This window comes from Cimex lectularius, unplaced genomic scaffold (genome assembly GCF_000648675.2).
Source record: "Cimex lectularius strain Harlan isolate CLEC.00 unplaced genomic scaffold, Clec_2.1 scaffold85, whole genome shotgun sequence".
In the NCBI taxonomy this organism is placed as follows: domain Eukaryota; kingdom Metazoa; phylum Arthropoda; class Insecta; order Hemiptera; family Cimicidae; genus Cimex; species Cimex lectularius.
The window spans coordinates 1529833-1541927 of NW_019392718.1; the positions used below are offsets into that span (position 1 = coordinate 1529833).

Sequence of the window (12095 nt, forward strand, 5' to 3'; positions counted from 1 at the left end):
AATGAGTGAGTGAGTGAGAGAGAAATTTTATATGTCCTGGGAACAGATTCCCTTAAGGGAAATAAAACAGGAGAGAGTGAGAGTGAGAGTGAGAGAGTGAGAGAAAGAGAGAGAGAGAGAGAGAGAGAGAGAGAGTGAGTGAGTGAGTGAGTGAGTGAGTGAATGAAGACCGATTGAGTGAGTGAGTGAAAGAGAGANGAGTGAGTGAGTGAGTGAGTGAGTGAGTGAGTGGGAGAGAGAGAGAGAGAGTGGGAGAGAGAGAGGAGTGCTAGAAAGAGAAAGAGTGGGAGAGGGAGGGGGAGGGCGAAAGAGAGAGAATGTGTGTGTGTGAGTTTAAGAGATTTAAATATTTTTAAATATCAAGTTTAATAAGAATATTTCTTTATAAGTAATTAGTGACCATTAGCCTTTGAAACCAGTTCAGGTTCCTGCACCCCATTGATCTAATTATGTATTATGGTCCTACTATAATTAAGGGAGACTGTTCAAATTAGTATTTTTGGCAAGAATCTTAATCCAGCAAATTAAATTGGTGTTTAATAAAAATTGTTATACTTATGACTTACTGTTATGTGATATGCCTGTGAATAATAATGTTTATAAATTTTCTGGTTTGTTTTTTAAACTCCCCTTTAGTAATATAAAGATATGCCATTTTGCCCAGTTGCAAGTTTAAGAGCTACTTGTTATCTCTTATGATTAGGGATACGAAAAAATAATGACAGATTAAGTGAGCTCTTAGTCATCATTATATAAATTAAAAATATATCACCTTTTGCAATAAATTTGATTTTAGTCAACAATTAACAAAAAACAGGATAAATCTAATGTTACAATATGTTCAATATTAATTTCAACCAGTTGGGACATATTGTCATTCAGCGTTTGCCCACCGATGGCCATATACATGTGTAATATTCTTGTTGCGCATTTAAAAACAAAGATCAAATTTGAATTAATAATAAATACATAAAAATACACATTCAAATGCTTAAAAAAATTAGCAAGCATTAGCATAATGTATATAGTATTTTTTATTCATCTTAACAATGAATTCAGAAACGCGCTACAATCATACCGACAAACCTGACATAGCTTATCGACATGAAAGTCAAACTGCCGCATATATAATGATTTTAATATATCTACAATATCCAACCAGATCAAAATTAAAAAAATAGATTTTTAAAATTTATTTTTATGTATGTTAAAACTAAACAAATTCCTTCATAAAAATAATTAATTATATAGATTTGAAGCTGGTAGAAATGTCTTTTGTTAGGAGTTCTCAGGAGTAAAATCTAAAAGTATATTTAGGGAAAGTAATGTACATAAGTGTATACATTCACATGTCAAAAAAATTGTTGTTAATTAGTTTAACAAACGTATAAATAGTTTACCTTTGTATGTATTACATAAATGTACTATTTATACAATGAATGACAGAATGAAGAATATTTCTATGTAGATAGGTCAGTGAGCATAAACTGTGACATCTATGTTTAAAAATTGATCAAAAAATTAACACAAATCCATTAATATCCAAATATTATTGTTATTAAATGTTTAAAAAATATTAATTAACAGAGTAAGACTATAAATAAAAGAAATGGAGTGTAAATTAAGATTTATTGGAAATTTTTCAATAGGTAAACAAATGTGGTCCAATGTAAACAAATTGTAACCTTCCACTTTTGCAGTCTCTTTTTACTCACAAACAGGACAATTTACAAGAAAAATTGAAACATTTGAGTGATGATTGATTTATTACGGAGAAATTTAATAATGTTTTAACAATCTAGTAAAAATTTGGATTAAAAAAGTTTTAACTTGAAACGAGAATTTGTAGAAAGAGAAGGGGACGTGTTAACGTTCCCAGAATATGTTTTGTGGCCGTTATACTCCAAGAAATTATATTTAACTTTTAAATAAATAGATTAATGTATTGTTTACTAGGAGGAATATAATAATACGGCTTTAATGAATAGATATGGGGAAAAATGTTTCAAGGTACGTGATCTGTTTACGTCTGTACATACTCGACTCTCTGAACGATTTTACGACAGGAAAATGCCACGTTTTTTCTTTTAGTCGAAGAATTGATTAAAAATTTAAATCAAAGGATAATTTTAATAATAAAATACGAATAAATATTGTTGGAAATTTGTAGATTGGGAGGTTGCAGTAGGGTTTGGGCCTAGGCCAGTGTCTGAAAGTTATACTTGAACTCTCACCTCTTGTTACCGGGTCTGTCAGTACTTCTTTGAAATGTTGAACCAACTCGTGGTTTGTCACTCGTCCGCCCTTCAAAACCATGAAATCCCGGATGGAATCGAGGCTGAGGACGTTCGAGTCCATTTTCGACCGGTCTCGACAACGGCGAGTCGGCGACGGACACGGCTTAACAATCGATAGTGGGCGGCCGTATCGATGGCGGCCGACGGCCCGTTACGCGCCCGGACTGTAACACTTCTCACAGTCTCCTTCCCACCTTCTCTCTATTTTAACTTTTTAACTAAAGTCGAAAGAAATCTCTCGTGAGAATTGTTCGTTCGAAAGTCGGACGACTTAAATTGAACAAAATCTTTGGTAAGAATTGTTCACTCAACAGAGTTGATCGAATCAGTTGAACGAAATCTGTCTTGAGGACCTTTGGTTCGAAAAAGTTGATCCACTAAATTTTCAAATTTTCTAGGTATGTTAGGACCTTAAGTCGGTCCCAAATGTGTTCGATTGGGGTCAAATCTGGACATCGAGATGGCCGCACCAAATGGCAGTACATGTTCTTCGATTAAGTCTCGTAAGTACAATAAATATTTAGTAGATATAATTTAGTAGATATAATTTAGTAGATATAAACTCCTCAAAAATGAATAGGGGTATTGCCAATTTTGGAGTATTTACTTTCCGTAGCATTTTCATTATAAATTGCATTAAAATTTATAAGTATTAAAAATCGTGATAGGCGGTCTGGTGTGATGTAGGTTTCAGAAAAACATTTTTCTTTATCGTGCCAACGTTTCGATCTTTATTGAGATCATCTTCAGGGCCTGGGATTTACAAACATTGTTTACATTTAACAAATACATGTAGGATGTAGGATTCTGAAACCTACATCACACCAGACCGCATTTTACGATTTCCGAATAATTATCGATTAACCGTCACTAACCACCACACATTAAAATGTATTAGTAATTATTATGTTTTTATGTGAAGGTTTTTATTCCATAGTTTTCTTTATTGGACACAATAATTTTTAAAACAATTAATACCGTGTATAATGTGCTCTGATAGGTAATTCCTCTGTGTACCTGTTGTGCTGTTAAATGTGGTCACTAATTACATGAGGAATTTCTCTCCATTGATGTTGCAACGCTGCATTTAGTTATTGCAGGTCAACTAGCTGCGGATGGTGATCTGATCAACTTTTCCGCAACGAAACCAGTATGTGTCCAATGGGATTGAGGTCTGGGACAAAGGGGCGATTGGGAAATTCCCCGGTTTTCTAAACATCGATGAAAACTTTGCCTCTATGAGATCTGGCATTGGCCAGAAATCGAAAATGCCTGCCAATTAGATCGCTGGTTTGAGAGATGTATTCCTCGATAATTTCTTGGACGTAACGGACAACAATATGGAGTCCAGTTCGTCCTCCGGTGTAAATCCCAGTCCAGACCATTACCCCGCCTCCTCCAAACTGCACTGCAGGGAGCACGAACTGGGGCATTGTGATCGGTAGACTTTTCGGCGCTTGCTATCACTATACAGACAGAAACGCGACTTATCAGTAAACATAACAGCATTCCAATTTGTATTGTATTCTAAGCGCTCGCTGCAGCAAATTCTCCTGAGTTTCTGTGGCGGGCTGTTGCTGCAGGTCGTCTCAATGGGGCGATGTGAGGCCACTTCCCAATTACAATTGTGAATCGTTTGTGTTGATAAAGGCCAAAACATCTTTTACTTCATTTAGGATCTGGCTGGTCTATGGAAAGGGTTCCTTGCAGCAATGACAACATTTCTGTCCTCCATTAGGGTCGTAATGCGCTGAGATGATGGTCCTATTGGCACTTTCAGCCTCTCGGAATCGGACTAAAGCCAGGGAGACCAAGCTCTGAGAAACGCCAACTGCCTTTTCAATATCAGCTTGTCAGTGACCTCAATGACTCATTCTCGCAACAATGTTGCGAACTTCTGGTTCAAGATGATGTCTTTCCACGATTAAAGAGAATGTAACTGTATTAAAATGTAGAAAAGACGAGAAAAGGTGTTTGCTTGCAAAATGAGTAATATTCACGTTTGCTTCTCTTAAGTAGATAAAATTTTAATTCTTGAGATTCTTAAGAAAAATCCGTTATTAAAAATTTGTTTTTTTTTTTTTTTTGGTTTGTATTTTCTATTTTGTTTTACCCACTAAGAACATATCGGTGGGTATGGTACGATGATGATAAGGGTACTAGGAAGCGAGTTTTGTACTCCCCAGGTACCGCAACCTTCTGGTTTATTGTACCTTCCTAGTTACTTAGTTCAGTGCAATAGACTCAATCCTTCGCCTTAGAATTATCGGTCATTGACTGTCGCTGCTACAATTTCATTCCCTAAGTTTTTTCGTACGTTAGGTTGAATCTCCATTGAGCTTGCTTGCTATTCGTTGCTTCGTATTCGAAGATGATATGGGCAGGCTTATATAATCTGCAAATGGGATCATCGTTGTATATACCCATGTTGTGTAGATGTTTTCTCAAATACCAGTGACCATATAGTGTCCTATCACTCCTCTGAGTTTAGCCCTATCCAGTTGCAGCAGTGATTTTGCCAGTCTTGGTGAGGGTTGTTTCATCATAAGTTTACTCTGTCTAGCATAGCTAGAGTTTATCCACGTCTCCTTTTGTTTATTGGATCCATTCTGCGATGGAGGATTCTATATTTGTTATGTTATCCCAAGTATTGGTTCGGGGCCTATGTATGGTCTTGCAGATCCTCCTCTGGCCAGTCTGTCTGCTTTCTCGTTACCCAAAATTCCTCTGTGCCCTGGCATCCAAGATATCATCAGGTTGTTGTTTTCACCAGTTTTGGAGATTTTGGATCCATTCACTGACAATTTTGATGTGATTCTTTTACATGCTAATGCTTTAATGGCTGCTTGGCTATCAGATCTTATGAGGATTTTTTTGTCAGTGTATCCTCTTTTAAGATTTTCCAGGGCACAAGCATTGATGGCATGCATTTCTGCTTGAAAGACCGAAGTGTACTTCCCTAATAAGTTTGACCGCTCATGTTTTGGGCTTGTACAGAAAATGTCCGATCCGGTTCCTTCGTTTGTTTTTGAGCCATCTGTACACCATATCATTGTGTATGTAATATATCGGTTAATTTAAGTAAAATTAGTAGAAAAGGGCCTACCTTTCTCCTGAGCTTCTCCATATGAAATTATCCCATCTCATTTAAGGCCAATTCTCACCTCATCTGTAAAGAAAATTCGTTCTTCGTCTTCCGATGGCTGGCCATTTTTTGAGCTGTGGTAACAAGGGTCCACAAGCAGGTTTCGAGCCGTATGGTGATCTTCTTCTTACAGTTCTGGAGGAAATCGAAACATTTCGGACTTATAATTTCTTATCTCGTTTCTCGTAATGCTGCGGTTTCGTAGAGCCTGATGATGGACGAAGGTACCGTCTCACTCGTCCGTAGACCTAGGTCGACCCTGTCCTGGCCTTCTAGTATGAAGCTCTGTTTCCCTGATGCGCTGGAGAACCCTTCCTATTGTAGAGTGATATACAATCTTTTCATACATGATTAGGAGTTATCGTACTCACAATAAACCGTAAATAATAAATAAGCTTTGTTTATTTTTTTTATTTCCTTTTGTACTGATAAATTCTTTAAGAGAACGACCTGGATGGTCGCGGATTTGGACAAAATTGTTTTTAGTGATTCTACGCTCCAAAATATCCGACACGTATCCGCCACTTCTTGTGAATGGGCCGTGGATTCGCCTAACAAATTAAAAAATTGAAATTTTCGGTTTTTTAATATTTTTATTTCGCCGTTCTACATACTCAAATCACATATGTGGATGTATCATTTTACATTTTTTTTGTAGATATGAATATAATTATTGTAAAACCTATCAATGTTTATCAGTAGCCAAAAAATTTCTAAAAACCAAATATTTTTCAAGCAAGCTTGGTCATGACATTTTTTTCGTGAAACTAATATGAAATTTCGTTTTAGCACCGCTAGAGACGCCGAAATCTACATTTTCCTTTGAATTTAAATTTATTGATTTTTCTGATTTTTATGAAGCCGTTCTCGGAATATCTAATTCAAACGGCTATGATTCGAAAACGGCTAAAAGGATTTTAACGGCACACATACCATTTGAAAGAAGAGAAACGTAGCTTTTTAATGAAGTATGTAGCATAAAAATATATAAAAGATTTCTGTAAGAAAGTACATAAAATATGAAAATATTTTTGCCAGAAATTAACCTCGTTTTTTAAATGGAAATAATAGTCCAATTTTAATGTTTGATACACTATATCCAACGGTGAACAAATACTCATGCCGAATTTTTCAGAGAATGGTCAGAACTTGGATTTGCCATTGTTATCGTGATTTTAGCGTTTTTGGGCTGATAATTCCACGAACTTTTTGCATGACTGACATCCCTAGTGCAAGTCTAACATCATTTTTCTCGATACTTGGGAAACAGATTTTCATAGTTGATAATTTCTTTTAAAGAAATCGTCAAGTGCATTTTATAACGTTTCAAACATTCAAATCGGACTATTATTTCCATTTAAAAAACGGCGTTAATTTCTGACAAAAATATTTTCTTATTTTATGTATTTTCTTATAGAAATCTTTTCTATATTTTTATGGTACCTACGTCGTTAAAATGCTATGTTTCTCTTCTTTCAAATGGTATGTTTGCCGATAAAATCCTTTTAGCCATTTTTGAATTATAGCCGTTTCAAACAGATTATATTCCGAGAAAGACTTCTAAAAAATCGGAAAAATTTTAAGGGTCAAAAATTCGATGAATTTAAATTCAAAAGAAAATTTCTATTTACTGTCTATAAACCCTAGAGGTCCCAAAACGAAATTTCTATTAGTTTTATTGAAGTCCTGAGGAGTGGTCAAGAATGAGGTAGTTTAGAAAAACGCCTTTTTCATATTTTTGGTAACGTTTCGACCTTTGTTCGTGTTATCTTCAGGGCATAAACTGTGGTGCTATTCTTGGGTGTCATATGTGTTGTGGGGTTTTGTGTAATTGTGTTGTGATACAAAACCAATATGGCACCACAAGAATAGCACCACAATTTATGCCTTGAAGACCCGAATAAAGGTCGAAACGTAAGCAAAAAAATGAAAAAGGTGTTTTTCTAAACTACCTCGTTCTTGACCGCTTCTCATGACTTCAACAAATTATGAACCAACAGGTCACTAAGAAGCACATTTCATATTAGTTTCACGAAAAAAATGTATAACCTAATCTACTTGAAAATATTTGGTTTTTAGAATGTTTTTTGGTTATTGATAAATCTTGTTGGATTTTACTATATTTTTGTTGCAATCTAAATAAAAAATGCTTTATAATGATATATTCACATAGTTAATTTGAGTAAGTAGAACAGAGAAATAAAAATATTAAAAAACGGAAAATTTAAACTTTCAAACAAATTTTTTAGCCAAACCAGGACCTATTCACAAGAGTTGGCGGTATACTTGTCCCATATTTTGGAGTGTAGACCAAAAAAAGTTCCGTCCAAATCCGTGACACACCAACCTGGTCCTTCCTTTGTTAGTTTAATTCAATTGACTCAATCCTTCTCATGAGATGTAGTAGGTCACTGTTGTTGCTGAAACTATTTTATAATTTTTTTGTTATAATTAATTTTGCTTTGTTTGTTAATTTGTTTAGAGAAACTTAGTCTATTGTTTAAATTTCTTATCTGTATAAGTTTTATTTATGCTTTAAAAAATGGTTATGCTGAGTAAAGGACATTAGTCAGTAGCAATTAATTAAAAAATCAATTAAAAACGAGGCGCCGGCAATTTTATAATTCAATTAAAAATACGTGATCGGAAAAGCACATTGATTTATTTAGTATGGGAAGATGAGAATTGAAGATAGAGCAATCCTCCGAACTGTAATTTCGAACGAGGCAACTTCATTAATCTGATTGATTCTATTACTTTGACATAAAACAACTTTTTAAGTACCTGTTTCTTTAGCGAAACAATTAAAGGTAAAAGGAAAGAGATAGTTTATGAAAAACCTACTTTATCTTTAAAGGAAAAAGGGTAGAAAGATAAGCTACTGTGTTAAAAAAAATAGTTATTTTGTAAACATGCTGAAAAGTGATCAATAAAATTTAGATTAAATTCCAAGCCTGTCCAGATTTACCGGATTAACAAGAGTAAAAGAGGTGCTTTTATTGTCTTGAATGATTTCAATTTTCTCTCTCTCTCTCTTTCTCTTTTTTGGAAAACTCGTAAAATTCTGATGACAAGCAGTTCACCAGTTTGTCGGTGGAAAGGGTCGGTTATCTGTTCTTTAATTAGAGAGCCATAGGTGGAACAATGGCTATGTTGATGGATGACGTCCCGGCTAATGCTAATCGACTAATCGTGTTCTTACCACCCTATTACCGTCCCGGCCAGGAAGTTCCACGGACTTTTTAGTCCGTAAACGACTCTCGAAACCCCCCAGCCCTCGTCTGTCTCTGAGCAAACCCGTTTCCTTTTGTCACGGGGTTTTGTACCTTTTTCCCTTCCTTAAGGAGAGAAGGCCGATAAATAATTTCCTTATCTCGGGAACGTTTAGTACAGCGCGGTTGGAAATGCCGAATGGGGAACGAAAGTATTCAACCCTCGGGTGAGAATAATATATTGGTCAATTACAATTTACGATTAAAACTCTTTGTTAGCTTTTCATTACAAACAGTATCCTTGAAAAACTACTGAAAAACCTATGATCATGGCAATAATATGACCCCAAATGTCCAATGGTTCATCAGTCTTGTGGACTAAAGCTAAATAAAAACAGGCCAAAAATTAAGCAGCGTTCAAAGATTGCTAAATCTCCATCTTTATATTTCACCATCAGCCCCCACCATTTCCCAATAATAAATACACACACTCAAATAAAACACAGGTAAATCAATATAGGGGTTCAAATCTGGAGAACGGGCTGGGCCAGGCTAAAACCCTGATGTTATGCTGTTGAAGGTACTTTTGTACTTTTCGAGCGACATGTGGACGGCATTATCGTGCATTAGAATAGGATTGTCGCATGATGTTCCAAACTTTCGTCCACATAACTAGGGGCCATGAAAGACCCTCCACGAATAACAACCAACTCTATGATACTCTCCATTGAAATTCCCGCCCACACCATCACTGAGCTACAATACGTTGAAAAGGTCGGCTTTGTGAAAAATTACAGGCTTCACACTTTTCATTTCGCCTTCTCCACTCTCTTTCACGCCCATCTGGAGATCGTAGAGCAAATCTATACTCATCTGTAAAAAGTACAGCAGACCAAACGACCAAAGACCAATGGCTGTGTTCTCGAGCAAATGGTAGCCGTGGAACTCTATGGGTTCTTGTCAATTCTGGTCCTCTTAAGGGGCAAAAAGTCATCAGTTCATAATGATTTAATCTTTTTCGAGCAGAAATTTGGACACCTCGAACTTCCAGGAGCTGATGAATCGCATGAACAACGGTAGGGTGCCGGTTTCGCAAAATTCTTAAAGTCAAAAACGGTCATCCTGTGGTTCTGTTACCCTAGGACGTCCAGAACCGGTCCTTTTATGGTAAGACCCAGTTTTCGAAAACGTCTAACGGCGTCTCGCAGTGTTTCGTATGGAACTCCGATGACATAGCCGCACACCTGATGGAACGTCCATCATCAATAAGCGCCACACCACGCGCAACATCCTCAGCACTAAGTGGCATTTTTAAGTTTAAAAATTGAAATTAAGAAAACGGTTTATTGGTTCAGAATTCAAATGAGACTGAATAGTTTGGAGTTATAATAAATAAATAAATAAATATTTTAAATTCCGTAAAAATTAAACATTGAAAAATTATTTATCCCTGGTTTGTATTAAGGATTAAGTGTTAAGGATTAAGTTTACGTCTAATTGGTATTCCCAATTTAAAACATAGCATAAACAAAAATATTGGTAAAAAAATGAAACAAATTAAGGGCAGAATTTTCTTTGATAGAAAAAATGAAAAAATCAATTGGGTGGAATTTTTTGCTTGCCAGCGTACAATTTTAATTTATAAATTATATGGACAAATTAAATGTAAATAAATATTAAATTGCTAGAATGACATTATATAAATAGACATTTATGACATTATATAAACAGATTACAATACAATTTGTGGGTTTTTAAAAAACTTTTTCATGTGATTTTTTGTAAAATTCTAATACAAATCAAATGATAATATTAAAATTACAAATTATAAATATAGAAAAATAGGTCTTTTACAAATATCCATGTTGCATAATAAAATTATTAATATAACTTTCTGAACTGATGAGGGTCTTTCAGCAGCAATTCTCGAATAAGTGTATGGTCATCGAGAACTCCTAACAACATAAGACAATTCAAGAATAGGACAAATAGGTTTTGGATAATGTTTATGAAAAATTATGCACTTACGAAAATTATGAGTATTTCTTATTATAAAACCAAGGATTTTCTTTTGAACATTGATAAAGTGTTCCTTCAATGCTATCAAATATATTGATTGATGATGTGATATCAAATAAAATGCCCAAGTTTTTAAACAGGATATTCAATCTAATTTGATTAAGAGAATAATTGTATACAAAAACAGTATTGGCTGAACGATTTTGCTTACTAAGTACTGTCAATAAAAGCACATAAACACTTATAAGTCATTGTGGGAAGGCAAAAATTGAATAATTATCTGTTATATTAGTATCGGGAATGTATAATGGAATTAATTCACGACAAGTTATGCATATGTTTTTTTCGGGGGGGGGGGGCGCAATATTAATGTAATTAATGCGAATTTTCATTTCCATGTGATTTCAGCATACTGATTTGTTAAATATTCCTGTACCGCTCATGCTAAGGGTTGTGATTATGTTCCAAATAGAATTGAAAATTTGTCGACATATTTTGAGCCACAGAACAATACTTTTCCATCACCCTGTTCAATTGGGTTAAAACGGGATGGTGTAAAAGTGCTTTTTGAAAACCGTTGTTTGTTAAACTGGAGAAACATAAATGGTCGGGTTGCTAATGGAGTAGCCGAATGTTAGAATAAAGAATTGGGAAGGGATATTGTAAATGAATTAAAAACCCGAGTTTTCACATCCCCCGTCCTTACTATACGCGGGTAGCGCGTGTAGGAAAACATTTGTGAAATGTTCGATTCGCGGACGGAGGGATTTCCTCGCGAATTAATGTAAATGTGATGTCAACCCAGGGCCGGGCACTTTGCCGACGAATTAAAAATGTATCCTGGGAGAGCTGTGCCCCATCGGTAAACAAAACTGATAAAAAACACTGTACCTCGTTTTCAAACCAGGCCGACATCAATTTTTGAACACCCTCCGCCCAGCCACTCTGTGATTGCGGATCTGCTAATCCGGCCGACGTTGCCATAATTGGAAAAACACGTTCGAAAACAGTGGGATCTTTTTTTAACGTTTGTATCCGTTGTGGTCGCAAGTACTTTCACAAACTGGATTTACACGACGCAATGACGAGGTACCTTTGAGCTGTTCTTCTTGATGTCAAGTTTTTAGAAAATCCAGTATACAATTACAATTATTCACAAATGTGCAACATGAAATTGCGTCTGCTTTTAGCTCAAGAAGTGCTGCCCCAATAAATCATAGAAGTTAAGCTACCTTTGATTATTGCTCTGGAAGCTTAACAATGCCCTTCGTTTTATCTATCTTTCATTTTGTCAAGTTATCAGTGGCTTTAAATCAGCGGAATGTTGCGCAGATACAGGGATGCCCTAAGGAAATTCCTTATGATCCAACCTATACACAGTATACACCGCAGATATTCCAACCCTTTCTTAAATTTTCCTTG

The 12095-nt window shown here is 35.4% G+C and overlaps 2 protein-coding genes across 2 annotated transcripts in view; one reads left to right on the top strand and one right to left on the bottom strand.

Annotated features, from left to right (window-relative positions):
* LOC112126787 overlaps positions 1-2417 on the bottom strand; it is a 36450-nt gene extending 34033 nt beyond the window's left edge. The window contains exon 1 of the mRNA XM_024226588.1: positions 2235-2417. Coding sequence (XP_024082356.1) covers positions 2235-2358 — 124 coding nt within the window. The 5' untranslated portion in view covers positions 2359-2417. The remainder of the gene's footprint in view (positions 1-2234) is intronic.
* Positions 2418-2473: 56 nt separating this feature from the next.
* LOC106668283 (homeobox protein araucan-like) overlaps positions 2474-12095 on the top strand; it is a 146310-nt gene continuing 136688 nt past the window's right edge. Inside the window, exons 1-2 of the mRNA XM_024226591.1 lie at positions 2474-2589; positions 2696-2800. Coding sequence (XP_024082359.1) covers positions 2771-2800 — 30 coding nt within the window. The 5' untranslated portion in view covers positions 2474-2589; positions 2696-2770. The remainder of the gene's footprint in view (positions 2590-2695; positions 2801-12095) is intronic.